This window comes from Xyrauchen texanus, chromosome 1 (genome assembly GCF_025860055.1).
Source record: "Xyrauchen texanus isolate HMW12.3.18 chromosome 1, RBS_HiC_50CHRs, whole genome shotgun sequence".
In the NCBI taxonomy this organism is placed as follows: Eukaryota; Metazoa; Chordata; class Actinopteri; order Cypriniformes; family Catostomidae; genus Xyrauchen; species Xyrauchen texanus.
In genome coordinates this window covers 29,332,442-29,351,171 of record NC_068276.1, presented here as the reverse complement: position 1 = coordinate 29,351,171, position 18,730 = coordinate 29,332,442, and the positions used below count along the sequence as shown (strand labels likewise).

Below are 18,730 nucleotides of genomic sequence, written 5' to 3'. Positions count from 1 at the left end.
CTCAGCTGGACGGACGTTTGGTGGGAACTACACCCAAATAAAGCCAGTTTTCTGAGAAGTAATTTCACATTTCATTGAGACCAGAGAGGTTTGCCACCTTCCAGTAAGAGTGTGTGTACAGACCCGTCTGTGGCTGCACCCATTTACGTGTGTGTGAGTGTTGTGACTCTACGAGAGTGAGAAAATGTGTGTCTGGCTCAGAGCTTCCCCATTTCATCCCACTCTGTATACCACTCTGTTTATCGTTCAGCACATCTCTCTCTCCCTCTACTTCTCTCGCCATCCTTCCCCTTCATTCCTTTCCACTGATCTCAGAGCCTCATCCTGTCATTTGTCTGTTGTCCATTAGAAAAAGAAGATGTGATGGGAGACAGGCGTTTCTGATGCAGCAGCTGGCCTTCTTCAGGAAGCTTACATTAAACAAACCCATTAATTGCCAAGACAACCTGCCTGGGTCCCAACAACACTATTTACCATGAACAACCTCTAAATAATCATACGGCCATCACTGCTAGCCTCAGCAACCCTCTATTTCTCCAGGAAAGAGATGAACTTAAGGAGACAGAAAAGCGTGCAAGTGAGTTTAGGGGAGTGTTCAGCTGTCTTCACGAGACTCAAGCATTCAACATAAATTACAGGGGCCTCGTCATTACCTTAGAACCAACACTGCATGTTCAGGCATTTGCGCAATTCCCAACATTAGTAACCATTATAAGTTATTATAATAGACTACAAGAACAGCACAGCATAACATATAAGGAGGAGATGACAGCATTTTATCAGATGCAGAACATTGTAATCTACAAACTACGGCACTTTCAATGTCAAAATTAAAGCTACAAGTGAAGGTAAACAGGACATCAATATATTACTTTAAAATAAAAACAAATCTGATAATTCAGTATTATATTATAATATTTCACTTGACTGCATCCCACAGTAATAATTCAGTATTATTAAATATTCAACAGGGCAAACATGACCAAAAATAATTGAATGCAACAATAATTTAAAATCTAGAATAAAAAAAATAAAACACAAAAAAAATAAAAATTACATTTAAAATCTAGTCGCCATTGGATTTTCTCCCGTTCTGTTTCTGACAGCTCGCTGCACTGCACGCAACAACAAACACAGAGCAAGAGAGTCATGAGCAAATTACTCTTTTTCATGAATCATCCGAATGATAACGTTCTCAGCGAATTAGCCGTCAGTGAGCTCACAAATGGGTGTGCAGACATTTCAAAATAAGAGTCCCCATGCGTATTTGGGGCTTCTTGAAAATTAAAAGTCCCATATTGTGTACCACTTTTTTCTTTCTGGTAATTATTGATTGGGATATGACTGAATCATACCAGTCCGATTTTTTTTTAAAGATCAATCAGACCTAGATAATGCGGTTGTAGCTTTCAGCTTCGTTCAGCATACATGCATGTGAATCTGATCTCAATTGGCCTAGTCATTGTGCGCATGCTCCGAAATATAAAAGGTGATGCTGGATGTGTACTTAAACTGACATATTTGACATTCCTTCCTTCAAACATTTAATTATTCATTGTGCCATGTATACTTGTACAGACAACACAAAAGCCCATTGTAGTTTGATTTTAACTGTGCATTTAAACATACTGATTGACAATAAATTACTTTGTCGCTGCAAATCTCTGTCAAGTCAACATACCGTGGTGCCTTAACACTCTCAGCAGTCTGCTCAACTCCTGACATGACTCCCACACATAAACACAAAATATTGCAAACTCTTAAAAATAGCTGAATGAAATGAAGCATGATTTGCTTAAATATGACATGCACAGGGAGACAGCAGAGGTTTCCGAAATGAGGAAGAAAATTATGAACTGGGAATAACTGTTTATTTTACTACCCTCTAGATATAATGTATCATCACAGTTTAAATAGATTCAACACTTTCTGCTTCTCTGTCTCTCTCATACTCATATACACACTCAAATTGTTGGCAGGGGCAGCATGCGGACAGATGTGGGGGACCCAGTGGGTCATCTCCAAGTCAGGAAGTGTGCATTTCACGAGACGGCTGTGAAGTGATGACAAACCCTTTGACTCGAGGTCATCGGGGGTCACACACAATGCCAGCCAAGTGGCACCACCGTGCAGGACCACACACGCATAAACTTAGGCCAGAGGGGTTGAGGTGCCAGGTTAAACACTCCTTACTGGAAGAGCTGGGCAGAGCAGGCATCCACACTTCTTCAGCTGCTGAAGACTTCTCAAGGAGCCTAACCACCGCAGTACACAACACACGTAAACCATGGATTAGTGCTCATCTCCGGTTGGACTCCAACTGGGGACTACTTGTCTGGGTTCTCGGCAGGCCAAACTGCTTAACACTACTTCAGCCCTCATAGTTCCTCACAGCAGAATAGACACTTGGTGGGTACTTTCTCCACATGGGATGAAATGAGACAAGACTTTCTCCACAAGACAAGAGCCATGGCCAATAAGACTTGATTTGAGGTCTGCACACTGTATGTGTAAACAATTGCAATGGTTTAAGAAATTCTGGCAGCCGAACAGTCTCTCTCTTTGTCCCACACTTACCATTTCTGAGTGAGAAGTTGCTAATCTTTGGGAGCCTTCATGCTCATCAAAAATAGAAAAGAAGAAAGGAGGAATGAAAAAAAAACAAGGCGCCAAAAAGGGCACAGTAAATGTAGGCAGAAAAAGAGGTTTCATTGAGTCCAAAATTAAGATATCGGAGGGGCTTGCACTGGAAACATAATGTTGTTCTTGAAAAAATGTGGTCACAAACATGCATGTGGCTTCACCTTTAACAGCAGAGAAAGCCCTTGCCAGAACACTAAACACAGAGGGCCTTTTTCCTCCAGAGCCCTTCGCATGACCTGTGTTTATACGGTGTGTGTGTGTGTGTGTGTAGGTAAGACTGAAAGGTGCCTGTGTTTATGTACATAAAACAACCTTTATCCTAAACAATTCCAATTCACCTTATAACTTCAGTTAGAGCTGTAAATAATTTTTGCAGCACTGAGGCATACAAACCATCTTCATGTTGTAAAGCAACGCAGAGGAGACATGTTAAACTAAACCACAATTTATACCTTAATAATTTTACCTGTCAGATTCATGAAAGCCATGTGCCTTTATTTAGTGCCCTGTTAAAAAAAAACACTGATTTAAATGTAAAAAAAGTTTCTGTAGCTAAACTGGTATGCATAAAGCATGGTGCTGGTGCACCATGGAATGTACATACAGATAAAATCCATAAATTGGATGAAATGCAAATCAGTTTGAAAATAGTGTCTGCCAAAGAAATATATGTACATTCATGATTTTTAGATATTTTAAAATATTTGTATTATTTACATTATATTCAACAGGTGTCACATGACGCCATGCGAGGTTCGGACATGTGAACGGCGAGCTCTGTGCACTTTGCCAGTTTTTATACTTTTAATGATATAAACCAGTGAGATTTGATACAAACTCATCCAAAACGGTTCTAAGAAGACAAGGAGTCAATTTGGCCGGAGAGGTGAAAGAGATTTGGCGTGAATTGCTGAACTTGTCGGCAATGCTGACCAAGTTTGTTGCTGACTTGGAGGATCTTGCTGCAATATGTTGATCGATCAATGCCATGGAGACAAAATTCACTGATGTGGTTACAAGAGTGAAGGATGTCGAGAAACAGAGCAGAGAGTCAGAATATGGTGGAATTTCTGGATGGGCATTTCTGCTCGACATAACAGGCCATAAGCTGGAAATCAAGCAAGCTCACAGAGTTCCGGCTTGGCAATCCACTAAGGGATACAGGCCCTGATCAATTCTGGCCAAATTTCTGTGATCATCCGATAAAGATCTTGTGTTAAGCGAGGCGAGGAGTAAAGGAAGGATTTCTTGGAAAAACCACAACATTTTCTTGTTCCCAGACTTTGCGAATTTGACAAGAGAGAAACATGATAGATTCAAGGAACGTAAGAAACTCTTACAACAACGGAAGGTCGCTTTTGCACCTGCCAAATTGAGAATAGATGCTAAGGATGGCAGTAAAGTATTTACATGACCCAAACAAGCATTGTCCTTCATAAAGTCAATGGCGAAAGTAATTGTGTGATTCTCACATTGCAGCAGAGTGGGCCTGACTCAATGAACATTCACTTGTTGAAGCTGGGCACCTTTTTTGTTACTTTTTGTGCTGGTTCCACCTAGCGATTGGAATGTTTTGTGTAGTAACACTCCAAGAAACTCTTACATAAATGGAAGGTTGCTTTTGCACTGATATGTTTTGGATGAGGGTGTATCAAATCTCACTGGTTTATATCATTAAAAGTATAAAAACTGGCAAAGTGCACAAGGCTGAGAATAGATGGTAAGGATGGGACCAATATATTTACATGTCCCCAACGGGCGACACATAAATACAATATCCTTCCCGGTGTCAATGGAGTGAGTGGGTTATTGTGTGGTGCTCGCATTTCAGCCGAGTGGGCCCACTGAACATTCATTTGACCATCCAAGGAAACTGTTAGTCCAATTTCCCTGATCCAGCTAGACATTAAAATATTGTCAAACATTTTGACTAACTGATTAAGTTATGACATCTCTTATACATATTGATCAGGTGGGGTTTATTAGGGGCCACAACTCTTCTGATAACAGTAAGCATTTCATTAATATCATGTGGTCAGTGGCGAACGATCAGTCTCTGGTCACTGCCATCTAACATGATGCTGAAAAGGCTTTAGATATGGTAGAATGGGATTATCTTTTTAAGATTTTGGAAATATATGGGTTCGGGAATACTTTTATTGGATGGAAGTTACTTTATTAGACACCCAGTAGTGGTGGTACAAACAGATTACTTTCAGATTATTTTTTATCTGGATAGGGGCAACTGGCAGTGATGCCCTCTTGCCCCATTATTGTTCTGTCTTGCCCTGGAACCATTTGGAGCTGCGATAAAAAAGGCAGCGAAGTCTTTCATTTGGAATGGTAAGCATCCCAGATTACATTTCAATAAGGTACATAGGCCGATTGACAAAGGTGGGCTAGGCCTACCCAAGATTTTGTTTTATTATTATGCATTCTGTCTCAGATATTTAGCTCATTGGTTGCTTCCACCTGAGCGAGCACCTCCCTGTAGACAGAATTTCATGGGAAGGGAGCAGATCGCTTTTTCCAGGAAAATCCAAAGGATGTGAAGTTTATGTACACTCCTGTGAGCCTTGCCTCAGTGCTTCTCTTCCACAATTCACAATTGTGCCTCTCCCAGCACAACACAGACTCCTACACAAACTCAGAGTAAGCCAAAAAAATTTAAAATAAAATGTATCTACTGAATCCCATCTGGCTAAGCAGGAATGTGATCGTGAGGAAACATCGGCAGAGCATTTGATTCCTGGAGGGAACATCGTTCGGTTTTGGGAATCAAAGCAGACCCTGAATTCGCATTCTTCTTATTGGACAGTTAAGCTTACCTTACTGCAAAGCATGTGAAATATATTGCCATAAGGATTGATCTATGTAATTTTAGCTAACTTGATCTCGCCTGCACAGTAACTTCAAGCAGGCAATGTTAATCTGTAATTATTCAGCAAGGTAAACTACAATAACACATGAAATAAATGCTAAACAATGTTCAAGATAATGCAAAAAGACCCATTCATTAGTGTAACATAACTTGGTTATACAGAAAATATTTACATTCTATTATAAAACAGCGCATCGATATATCAAAATGACAGTTGTGATTGTATCACATCAATACTGAATTGTGTCAACATATTTATAAAGTACAGTCTATTTTATAAACGGCAGTGGTCATCATACACCAAATTTAGCTTACAGCTATTGATAAAGCTGGATAGCTTGCTAAAGCCGACATAGGCTATCGTATAAATGCAGTCAATGTTTCATGCAAAGAAAAGGGATTAATTCAAACTACAGTCTCACATAGCCAGACCCATGTCCACACTTTGTTTTAGCCCTGTTCCAGCACTGGAGAGTCAAATATAATATACAGTCTCAAAATTTGTAGTAAAACAATCATAACTGTGTAATTTTAATTATGCTACATCATCTGTAAGCATGATGCCAGTGAATCACGTTGTCTCGTTGTACTTTAAGTCATTGTTTTTACCGATGCTAGCGTCCCTATGGAGTGTGTATACGAGTACGAGCAACAGGTAGCTGGCTGCAGTTCACTTAACGGCCACTGTGTTATTAGTAACAAGGGTTTCTGTATCGTACATATTGCACCTTTAATGTGATGTCATATTACGTTAAATGAGATCAAACGACTCTACTACAAAGACAATTTTTTTATTGTCAATGTTGTTGATAATGTTGACTACCGGTAATCATTTCAGCCCTAACAGACATGATATTGTATTATACACTGAATGTGCAAAAAGGTCCCTAATAGCTCAAAGCATCCAGTCAGGGAAAGGTGTGGAAAAATGGTGCTGCTAGTTCCATCTGACTGAGCTCATAGAAGTGCAACCCTTCCCACAGCCTTTAAGATGGAAAAGAACATGGCGTCTCTGTTTTGTTAATGGGACACAAAGGCACATTCCAGCTCCTCAATGCTAAAGGGCTTTGCTGAGGCTGAGACAAGAATGGGCTAATGGTGTGTGGACAGACGGTTAAGGGGGAATATCCCCAGTGCACTCAACTAGCACACACACACACACAGACACACACACATACACAAAAAGAAATTCTTTCAGCCTGTGAGGGAACGCAAGGTAGACCAAAAAGTAGTGAGGGTCAACAATAAAAGTTTGACTACGAATGATGTGCCTTTGTATCTTAACAGAAGATGGCATTCATTTAACTTAACGGGCCCGAACAAAAAAAGGCGGGAAGAGATTAGGTCACAAAGTTAAAACTTGATTATACTGAAAAGTCTTATCAATACAGTACCAGACAAATGTTATATGGGGGCTTGTTAAATGACTCAAAACAACAGTACAATGAACTATAAACTTTCTGTTGGTCTATTTTCCAAGTATGGTTTCTTTCACCCATACAGTACAGTCAAGGTCAAAGTTTCCCTTTCCTTGTGGAGCGATTCTAAAGTGCATATTTGTTCCTTAAGCCTGTGCTAAGTCTCTCACTTGTCCTGCTCCAATACTCCACCTAAATGGAGTATGATTAACCTGAACCATTGCGCAACAACCTGTTGAAGTGAGCAAACTTTATTAACTCCCAAGACTTAGGGCTTGCTATCAGCACAACTGAAATAATGATCAACCAGACTGTTTCACCAACACACTCTTTCCCTCACACATTCTCCCCCGTTTCCCTCCCTTTCTTACAGCTGCTGATTCCCAAACATTCTACAACAAACTCTATTTTCCTTTGTCTCTTTATCAGTTCTGAACCTTCTGCTCCCTCCTTTACTTCTGTCATTTCTCCCACTAATTCTCCATTTCTGTCCTTCTCTGCAGGGACAGACAGTGTGGCGACAGCTGAACGAGAGGACAGGCAGACAGAACTGCCCTACTATTATCAATTACATAAATAAATACCAGAAATGCAGTAAAGCGTGCAGCGGGCCAATGCAACAAAGCGGCTGGATGGGTGGCAGTGTATTTCACAGCTCATGACACTATAAATGTACAGAGTGACTTACAGATGTCCCATCATTTGCTCAGCATCACTTGTGGATAGACAATAATGCGTGTTTTATCAAAACCAATGCCACGACTCACATGGCTTAATCATTTCCACAGGCTAAAATATAAAAACTGTTTAGATACCAATGCTTCCCATAGCTTTCAGAATTATCTCAAATTACTTACAAATTTAAAATCATACAAGTCTTTTTTATATTTGTACAGCCTTTAAAAATGTAGACTAACTGCTTGCGTTGGCCAATAAAATGCCAGTACATAATAAATTGCACCTACATGCTGCTATTAATAATGTTAGCACAGTTAAAGCTGAAAGGGCCAGTTCACCCCAAAATTTAAATTCTGTCATTATTTACTCCCCCCTCACCCCTATGATTTTCTTTCCTATATGAAACACAGAAGGAGATGTTTGGCAGAATGTTAGCTCAAGTCACCATTTACTTGGTGGAAAACAGATGCAATAACCACATTTACGTCTGCAACGTCATGTAAACAAGAACGCAGTTTAGTAAAGAGAACGCTGCTTATACAGTGCATGTAAACGGAACACTGCTTTCTCGCAATTAGCTGCTTTCTGGTATCCATGTAAACATAGTCAATGAATGTAAATGATCACTGAGGCTTACATTCTGCTGAACATTATATATATATATATATATATATATATATATATATATATATATATATATATATATCATATGGGTTTGGAACATCATGAGATTGAGTAAATGAGACAGAATTAAAACATTTAGGTAAAATCACCCCATGTCCCACCATTAACTTCAACACTGCTGATGCCTGCAAGATGCAAATTTGGCATTTTCTCTGATATCTAAGATTGCCACAGCCACAGCTAGTGTTAACTCTGCAGCTTTATTTCTGGCTTTATTGCTTATCCAAATTGGACTTAACTTGGCATTGGGTTACACACTGCTGCTTGGCAGATATATTTCGAGAGCCCGGTCAAGCTGTTTTCAAAATGTATGGGCTCCATGTAAGGTCTGCAGAATAAACACTCTTCTCCAGACGTGCTTCAAAACCCTCTGGAACAAAGTACTTTATTTAATCACAACAGAGTAACAACACAATAAATGTTGGTAGAGTCTGAGGTGAGGGACTTGGTTCATGCAACAGTGGGCTCTGGTTTAGACAGCACAGTCTTTCTTATTGATGGGATGGAATATCTGTGAGGGGAAACTCACCAGTGAGACATCAAGCAACAGTGCGGCTGATACTGACCAAAGGAGTCAGCTTTAATAATTTGTCAATAATGGTGAATTACATTCTGTAAATGTGCAGTTAAAAACTCCTATTGGTGTAACCCAGTGTAATACGGTTCATGTAGTTATGAACATGCTTTTTTTTTCAAACTTAAAATAAAAGCAGTTAAAAAGGTATGATTACTTTCTAATTGCAGCAGAACACAAATCATGATTTTTAGAATAATATTTCAGCTCTGTAGGTACACAGGGGTGGGATCCATATTTAAAACTTTTTTGCCACAAATTCTTCTCCCACCCCAGTAGGGAGCGATATGCACGAAGAATGCGAATTGCCAAAAGCACAAGAACAAGAATGTGAACGTTAAAGTGGAGACTGACTCAGCAGGGAGGAGAATTTATAGTAAAATAAATATTGATCCGTTTCTCACCCACGCCTATATCATCATATCACTTCTGAAGGCATGGATTAAACCACTGGAGTCGTATGGATTACTTTTATGCAGATTTATGTGATTTTGAGTGTCAAAATTGGCACCTATTCATTTGTTTTGTTTGAACTAACAGAGCTGAAATATTCTTCTAAAAATCTTTATTTGAGTTCAGAAGATGAAAGTCATACACATAAAGGTGATTAAATGACAAGAGAATGTTCATTTTTGGGTTAACTTGTCCTAACAAAGCACATTTTTCAGGTTACCTGACAAAACCTTTTTTTTTTTTTTTTTAAAGTGCAGTACACTAAAATACATTTTAAATTTAGTTGAAGATATTAATAATTCAATCTCTAGGAAAGGTTGCAGTTTTCTTTTAATGTAGGACAACGATTTTAAGTGACTCCCTAGAGTTAAAACAAATAATACAATTTAACTGCAACAAACTTTTCACAAAGATATAATTGTAAAGGTCAGTATGCATTGCAACAATGACAAAAAAGGAAAGAAAGAAAAAGCAGTAGACTATTGAGACAGACATTCACTGAGGTGGATAGAATTTGAAGTAGAAGCCCTATTCACCCCAACTCACCTCAAAACATAAAATAATAAATGGCACAAACACTACCTTATTGTGCTGCATGGGTTTAAAAGGCTGGTTTTATTTTAGAGGCTAGCTATATTTAATAATGGATGAACATAACTCTCTATTTGACCCATATGGGTCACATGGCATTTAGTATGTTACAGTCACACAGCGTTCCCAAAAGCTAAGATGTACTTTGAGCTACTAAGCCAAAAACCAAATTGCTAAATTTTAATCTGAAAAATGCCAAACTAGCATTTAAACAAGAGAAGCCTGTTTGGTGTTGATGCTAAAGGATATTTACTAAAATGCCATGAATTAAAGTGTGTATATACAGGTGTGTGTTTCTGTAGGGTGCTTTCAGCACTTTTGGTACACACCTGAGTTCGAATGACGTCAAAGTTTGCTTCGTTTGGGTGGTGTGAACGCTGTTTTCCGAACTGGAGCGCGCACCTGCAAACCACAACGAGTCCCCTTAAAAGGTGGTCTGGGGTACAGTTCATGTGAACTCCAGTGTGGTTCGATGCCAATATGAATGCAATCATGCCAAATCACGTAAGTGAACCGCAATTGATGATATATAATTTGCATCTTTGCAGGATCACTATCGCAATTATTATGGTTTAACAGTATTCACTAGGATTTTTTTCAGCAGTGGTGCCGAGCGCGCATCCACAAGCCCGCAATGCTGGACCCGTATTAATGCTTGTTGTTCAAAGAATAGATTAAAAAAGGGGTGTCAAACTCAATTTCAGCCTGGGCCACATCAGGGTTTATTTGTGCTCCCAAAGGGCCCGTTGAAAATGTGGCACCAGTACCTGCTTTGGTAGCACCCTTGCAATTCGGTGTGTAATTGCAGAACCAATGTCCAAAAGCGTTTGTCTGTCGTATACAATAAGGCAGACAACATCCAAGACAAAAAAACAAAAACTCTTAACAAAACAAACAATAAACTGCAGTGTTGTTTCGGAGCTCGCAATGCAGCAGTCATACTCGGCGCCATTTTGTGTCCAATCAATGCCGATCCGCTGTTTACAAACACGCCAGTGGAGCCCTTTGTCTGGGCTGCCCGGCCACATAAACGCAGAAGGAAAAGGTGAAAAAAGCCGGTGTTCTCATTAGAGTAAGACGTCGCGCAAATCGACCCCCGCGACCCCCGCTAAATGTTCAGTCTGAGGGATTGTTGCGTTATCTGCCTTAAAAAAAACCTGGATGTCTGCAGATATTCTAGACTCTGCCATTGAACCTGCGGGTTTCTCCGTGCACCGAGCGGACAGAGCGAAAGACCTCTCAGGTAAAAGAAGAGGTGGTGGTGTATGGTTTATGATCAACAAATCATGGTGTGATCAGAGGAACGTACATTTTATCAAGTCTTTCTGCTCTCCTGATCTGGAATATCTCATGCTTTCGTGTCGACCATTCTGGCTACCGAGGGAATTCACAGCAGTCATTATCTGTGTACATCCCCCCACAAGCCGACACAGACCGGGCACTCAAGAAACTGTATGGGAGAATAAGTGAGCAGGAAACAGCGCACCCTGAGGTGCCAATTTTAAAACAATCGCACCAAAATAACACCAATACATCAGCTTCAACACACGAGGGGACCGGGTTTTGGACCATTGCTATTCTCCTTTCCGGGATGGCTACAAATCACTCCCCCGCCCACCATTTGGCAAATCAGACCACTATTCCGTTCTGCTTTTGCCCGCTTACAGGCAGAAACTGAAATGGGAAGCACCCACCCTCAGAACGATTCAGTGCTGGTCGGACCAATCAGACTATGACCCAAGACTGTTTTGAGATGTTCCGGGAGATGTTCCGGTCCATCTCTGATGAAGACATCGAGGTTTACACTGATAGCATAACGTGTTTCATCAGGAAGTGAGTAGATGACGTTGTGCCAACCAAAACAATACGGATCTACCCCAACCAGAAACCATGGGTTAACGCCGATGTTCGCGTGGCACTTAATGCACGTACCTCCGCTTTTAATTCTGGGAATGCGGAGTAGCATAAACAAGCCAGTTATGCCTGGCGTCCTGTTGCTCTGACCCCCATCATCAGCAAATGCTTTGAAAGGTTAATCAGAGATCACATCTGCTCTGTGCTGCCCACCTCTCTGGACCCATTGCAGTTTGCCTACCGCAACAACCACTCCACTGATGATGCCACTGCATCTACAATACACACTGCTCTCTCCCACCTGGAAAAAAGGAACACATATGTGAGAATGCTGTTTGTAGACTACAGCTCAGCATTCAACACCAAAGTGTCCTCCAAACTTGATGTGAAACTCAGGGCTCTGGGCTTAAACAGCTCGCTGTGCAGCTGGATCCTGGACTTCCTGTCAGGCAGACGTAAGGTGGTTAGAATGGGCAGCAACATCTCCTCATCACTGACCCTCAACACTGTAGCCCCACAGGGCTGTGTTCTCAGCCCACTCCTGTATTCCCTATACACGCATGACTGTGTGGCAACACATAGCTCCAATACCATCATTAAGTTTGCTGACGATACGACGGTGGTAGGTCTGATCACTGACAATGATGAAAGAGGCTACAGAGAGGAGGTTTACACTCTGACACGCTGGTGTCAGGAGCACAACCTCTCCCTCAACGTCAGTAAAACCAAGGAGCTTGTAGTGGACTTCAGGAGAAAAGACAGAGAACACAGCCCCATCACCATTAATGGAGCACCGGTGGAGAGAGTCAGCAGTTTCAAGTTCCTCTGTGTCCACATTACTGAGGAACTCACATGGTCCGTCCACACTGAGGCCGTTGTGAAGAAGGCTCACCAGCGCCTCTTCTTCCTGAGACAGAATGAAGTTTGGAATGAACCACCACATCCTCACACGGTTCTACACCACCACTGTTGAGAGCATCCTGACTGGCTGCATCACCGCCGGGTACAGCAATAGCACCGGCCACAACCGCAAAGACCTGCAAAGCGTGGTGCGAACTGCCAGACACATCATCAGAGGTGAGCTTCCCTCCCTCCAGGGCATATTTAACAGGTGGTGTGTGAAAAAAGCTTGGAGGAACATCAGAGACTCCAGCCACCCGAGTCATGGGCTGTTCTCACTGCTACCATCAGGCAGGCGGTATCGCAGCATCAGAACCCACACCAGCCAACTACATGACAGCTTCTTCCCCCAAGCAATCAGACTTTTGAACACTTGATCTCTCACAATCAATATACATCAGCACTGCACTTTATTAATCTTATTATCTCACACTGGACTGTCAAATATATTCTCCAGAATATAACTACTGTATTATATATATATATATATATATATATATATATATATATATATATTATATACTCTTATTTAAATTTGTAAGCATGTGTACATTTGATATGTAAATTGTGTTGTGTAAGTATGTTGTTTATTGTAATTGGTATATGTCTCGTCACTGTCATGACTGCTATGTTGCTCGGAACTGCACACAAGACTTTCACCTACTGTTGCACTTGTGTACATGGTAGTGTGACAATAAAATAATTTGATTTGATTATCAATAATATTACGTTATGTGCATTGAAATACACATTTGACAGTACAGCATTGATTTTGGGATGCAGATTAAAATTATATTAACAACAGTAACATCTGTGAAAAAAAATTAACACCTAATATTTAGGTTTAAAATTATATTAACAACAGTAACATAGGCTATATGTAACCATAGGTAATACCATGCATGGCTACTCACTACCATGGTTTCTATATAAAGAACTATGGCATTTTTGTGATGAAAAAACTGCAGTCTAAATATGTTTAGAAAGATATTCTGCCACAACTACCATAGTTAATACAGTACAGTTAGCGTAACTACAGTAGTTCCATAGTATATTTTTGTAAGTGTTGTGATTTGAGAACTGAAAAGCCTTCTAATTTGGGTTTTCTTTGTCAGTGTCATATATAATGTGGGGGCTGTTTGTTTTAAACTAGTTTAATCACCAAGACATTAGAGTTTTGCAACAGACAATTCTGTACCCCATTCAAACGGGTTTCACAATCCCCGCCGCTCAACTCACTGGTTCACAGGCGCATTAAAGGCCTAAACAGAGTCTCTGCAAGTACGTGAACGCAGATGCACCTTGCTACACAAACTCGATTTCACGTGCTGTTGCATAGTGAAATGTGTCAGCACTCAATTCATAACCCAACACAAGTACGCTCTACATTCTCAGCTTTGCCACAAGGGGTGCTAGAGCATATTTTCTCATTCAATCAACAACTGTCATGGCGGACTCGGGCAGCATTTTTAGTTTAATCTTTCAAAAAATGTATACAACTTTTTGCCCCAGTCCATTCAAAAGATCTTGTTTTTGCTCCATGTCTCTCACCACCCCTCAACTATCGACTCATCTACCACATCCGGGCTGCATCCGAAAATGTAGGCAGATGACTTGCTGCCTAATCAGATAATGGCTTAATTGACAGCTGTTTTGAATGAATGTAACTAAGGAATTGGTTTCCGAACAGTTTGAAAAGCACCTTATTTTCATCCTGCCTCCGAAGGCAGCATTTTCCTGGTTTCGGACATGGATCTATAAAATACCGGTTTCGGACGTAGCACCGGTTTCGTGGTCACGCCTAAAAAATATATTGCCCTCTTGAGGTCTTGTAGGTTTGTAACCACCAGAGCAACGCAAGAGCACACATAATGTATGTACAACGGGACCGTGTGTTTGCCATGTGCTGGTCAAGTGCTCGCATTTGCCTTTGCGTACTTGCATTAAGTATGTTTTGGCCTTAAGGGTGCATTCACACTTGGTTAGATTGGTTGGACCGAACCAGAGTTAGATTCCTCCCCCCTCCCACTTCCCCAGCTGGTCTCTGTTCACATCGTATTTTTAAGACCGAACCGCGGTCTGATTACATCATCAACTTGAGTATAGGCGGCAGCTGTTTGCCACTTTATCTAGGCAACAACTCGAGAACACGTCACTGTGTTAAGTGAAGTATTAATGTTTGTGTTCATATCAGCAGTGAACTGTTCTGAAGTTCATATAAACCATACCCCAGACCATCTTTTCAAGTGGACCCAGGTGCGGTTCACTGGTGTGCACCAGAGCAGCAAAATGCATATAGTGGAAACACTGTTTAATTAATTTCTCATACCTGATTGTGTCCAAATAAATCACCTTCAGAGAGCAGCTCACATTCTTCTCATCTCTTGCAATGCACCCGCAAGCTCGCGGCAGACAAATGTTACTATTATTCTCATCATTGCACACTCAATGCATCCATGGCAGGCTAATATAATTGTTGTTTTGTGCATGTAATGTTTTGGTGGTAAATCCAAAGAAATTAATACTTTAATAACACAGCGAAGCTGATGTCTTCTTGAGTTGTTGCCTAGATACAGTGGTAAACAGTTGCCTCTTGTACTCACATTGATGACGTAATTGGACTGCGGCTCAGACCCAAAAAATATGATGTGAACAGAGACCAGAAGGGGTTTGAAACGAACTTGTGTTCGGTTCAAGCAATCAAACAAAGTGTAAAAGCACCCTTACTCTCAAGCTATATTAAAAGTGGTTACATGCAGTTGTTACCTTGAAGGGATAATTCACCCAAAAATGAAAATTCACTCATCATTTACTCACCCTCATTCCATCCCAGATGTGCATGGCTTTCTTTCTTCAGCAGAACACAGACAAAGATTTTTAGAAGAATATTTCAGCTCTATTGTTCCATACAATCATTCAACTCTGTGCACTAGGAAGTGTAATCGAGCTTGAAATCACGATCATGCCTAAAGACTGCAATGGCCAGATTTACAGAGAAAAGAGTTACATTTTGGTTTGTTCTTATGCAAAACAGAGTGGATCGCTTCAGAAGACATTGATTAAACCACTGGAGTGGTGTGAATTACTTTAATGCCCCCTTTATGTGATCTTTGGACTTTCATAATTCTGGCCACCATTCACTTGCATTATATGGGCCACCAGTGCTGAAATATTTTTCTAAAAATCTTTGTGTTCTGCAGAAGAAAGTAAGTTATACACATCTGGGATGGCATGGGGGGGTGAGTACATGCTGAGAGAATTTTCATTTTTGGGTGAACTATTCCTTTAAGTTGTCATTTCTACTTGATCTGACTCTTAGAAAATGTTTGTTGGTGTAACCTAAAATGTTCAGGTTGATGTAGTTGATTAGAAGGTTTTGACTTGAATGAAACCAGCTAATTTAGATATTACCACATGAAGCATATTTTTAGGTTACCTGACAACAATTTTTTTTTTACTTTATTGCATTGAGCACCATTATAGGCATTTTGGCAGACCATATTTTGTCAAGTTATGGTTAGTGTGGTTGCACGGTCATAGCAGATGTATGTACTTCTAATTATATATGTTTTATATGTAATTAACTGCAGTCAGACTATAGATCCATCTGAACATGCATATCATCTATCTGTTCGTTGTTAAATGTTCCTACACTATATAAAGTGGTAACCTGCAAATGTTACATGTACCTCAAGTATCTATTTCTACTTTATCTAACCCATTAAAAATACTTTCGTTGATGTAACCCAATTTGTCAGGTACATTTAGACAGATTTAAAAAAATATTTTTTTTTTGACTACCAGTTCATTTAGATGTTTCCACATGAAGCACGTGTTTTAGGTTACATCACAACACATTTTACAGTGTGTATCGACTCACAGGTAGTAAGTGAAAGCGCTGAGGCCGATGGGGACGGTGGTCAGTCCTCGTCCAGAGCAGTCCGCACCTCCGTCCTCATCGCAGCGGCACAGTGGCGAGCATGTGGCCGGAGTAGACTGTCCCTCTCCCGCAGCAGCAGATTGAACCCCTATCCATAACACCAGCACAAGCATCCGGATGGCCAGTAATGCCATTATTTCCTCCTTTTCACCCCCAAGTCCCTCGAAGGTAAATCTGCGGCGTTTCTTTTACCAGTCAACGGAGGTGGTTTTAGTTCCTTAAACCTGAAAACAAGTACAACATCAGACTCTCAGAAGACTTTAGGTTGAATTCGCTCGGCTTGATCAGATTTGACCTGATGAGGGCGAGTTAACGGAGTAAAAAATGAAGCTACAAAATGTCCTTTTGTTTGTGGGTGCACCTCAAAATATGTTGTACCTGCTTATCTTTCAGCCACGGTCGTTGTAAATAAGTGCTCTTACCTAATGCCCGCGAAGCACAAGCAGATCGGGCCAGTCAATGGTCATTCTGTGCGGAGTCTCGAGCCTCACACCTCCAAAAACACGAATTAACACTTTTTTGGCGTGGCCCCTCGGGTCTTTACAAACGAGGCTCCGGGAAAACACTCACAAAAACACGACGAAACAAGCCGGTTAATGCACTATTTTCACTCCCTCTCTCTGATTTATTTCCTGTAGATAAACACGGTCAGCTCGTCGTCGTGCCTCACGCTTCCTCCCCCCCTCTTTCTCTCTCTTCCAACAGGACAACCAGTGAGGTTCTGAATATGTTAATACAGTCCTTCATATTAATGATTTCTTAAAGTCAGCTGGATAATTGTTCTGGTATTAAACTGCAGGCAGTAGTTGACTCATGATTTGGTAGCATTCAAAATCTTAATTTACAGAAGGTACGGCATCAATAAACAGTGTAAAAAAAATCATAACAATACTTATTATTAGTAGTAGTAATAAAATATTTTACTATATAAAAATAACTATAATTAAACATACAATTTATTTATTATAAAATCATAAAATAACTTTTTCTAAAATTTAATTTAGTTGGGATATTTTCCATTCCATGAAAGAAAGAATGAAAAGAACGAATACCTTGAATTGTGCATTACAGCTTTACAGTTTACAGTACCTGTGAATCATTAAAATAACCACTAACATTTTATGGATATGGACCCTAAAAAAAAAGACAGTCTAGAAATATTGCTGGTTAAGCTCAAGTTAAGCTCATTTGACAGCATTTGAGGTATAAAATTAATTACCACAATTAATTTTTTGCCTCAGCCCTCCTCAAGGTCAACTGGTCAATTTTGGAGGGTTTAAAGGCAGAAATGTGAAGCTTATAATTTTATAAAAACACGTACGTGGGGGGCCTGTATTGACACGGACCAAGTCAAGTCAGTTTTATTTGTATAGCGCCTTTCACAACACACATCATTTCAAAGCAGTTTTACAGAAGATCAGACATGAACAGACGATAAAACTGTAATGTCTTTAATATCGATGAATCATCATTGTGTAATTAGATAAAATACAATTGTTTATCGTGTTTAAAAGTAATTAAATAATAATTGTATTAATAACCCCAGTGAGCAAGCTGAAGGTGACTGTGGCAAGGAACACAAAACTCAATAAGATGTTGATTAATGGAGAAAAATAACCTTGGGAGAAACCAGAATCACTGTGGGGGCCATTTCCCATCTGACTAACATCATGAATAAAATGCCAATATTGCTAATGTAGCCTATAGTTAAAGTCATGGTTTAAAATGATTAAACTAAGTAAGTGTTAAACTAACACCCCTGGATTCGTGAGTTCAAATCCAGGGTGTGCAGAGTGACACCAGCCAGGTCTCCTAAGAAACCAAATTAGCCCGGTTTCTAGGGTGGTTAGAGTCACTGTGGTAACCTCCTTGTGGTCAAGATTAGGGGTTCTCGCTCTCAATGGGGCGCGTGGTAAGTTGTACGTGGATCGCAGAGAAGTGCATGAGCCTCCACATGCTGTGAGCCACGTGATAAGAAGCGCGGATTGATGGTCTCAGTAGCGGAGGCAAGTGACACTTGTCCTCCACCGCCCGGATGGAGGTGCGTAACCACGCCACCACAAGGATGTACTAAGTAGTGGGAATTGGGCATTCCAATTTTTTTTCCAGGAAAA

The 18,730-nt window shown here is 40.4% G+C and overlaps 1 protein-coding gene across 2 annotated transcripts in view; it reads right to left on the bottom strand.

Annotated features, from left to right (window-relative positions):
• The window catches only part of LOC127646732 (leucine-rich repeat-containing G-protein coupled receptor 4), a 104,635-nt gene extending 87,349 nt beyond the window's left edge, over positions 1 to 17,286 (bottom strand). For both annotated transcript variants that reach the window (XR_007970951.1, XM_052130585.1), the window contains exons 1-2: positions 17,039 to 17,286; positions 16,557 to 16,840 (exon numbers count right to left, since the gene is read on the bottom strand). Coding sequence is in view for 1 of the 2 variants with exons in the window: in XM_052130585.1 (XP_051986545.1) it covers positions 16,557 to 16,750 (194 nt within the window). In the remaining variant the exon portion in view is untranslated. The remainder of the gene's footprint in view (positions 1 to 16,556; positions 16,841 to 17,038) is intronic.
• Between the last annotated feature and the right edge of the window lie 1,444 nt (positions 17,287 to 18,730).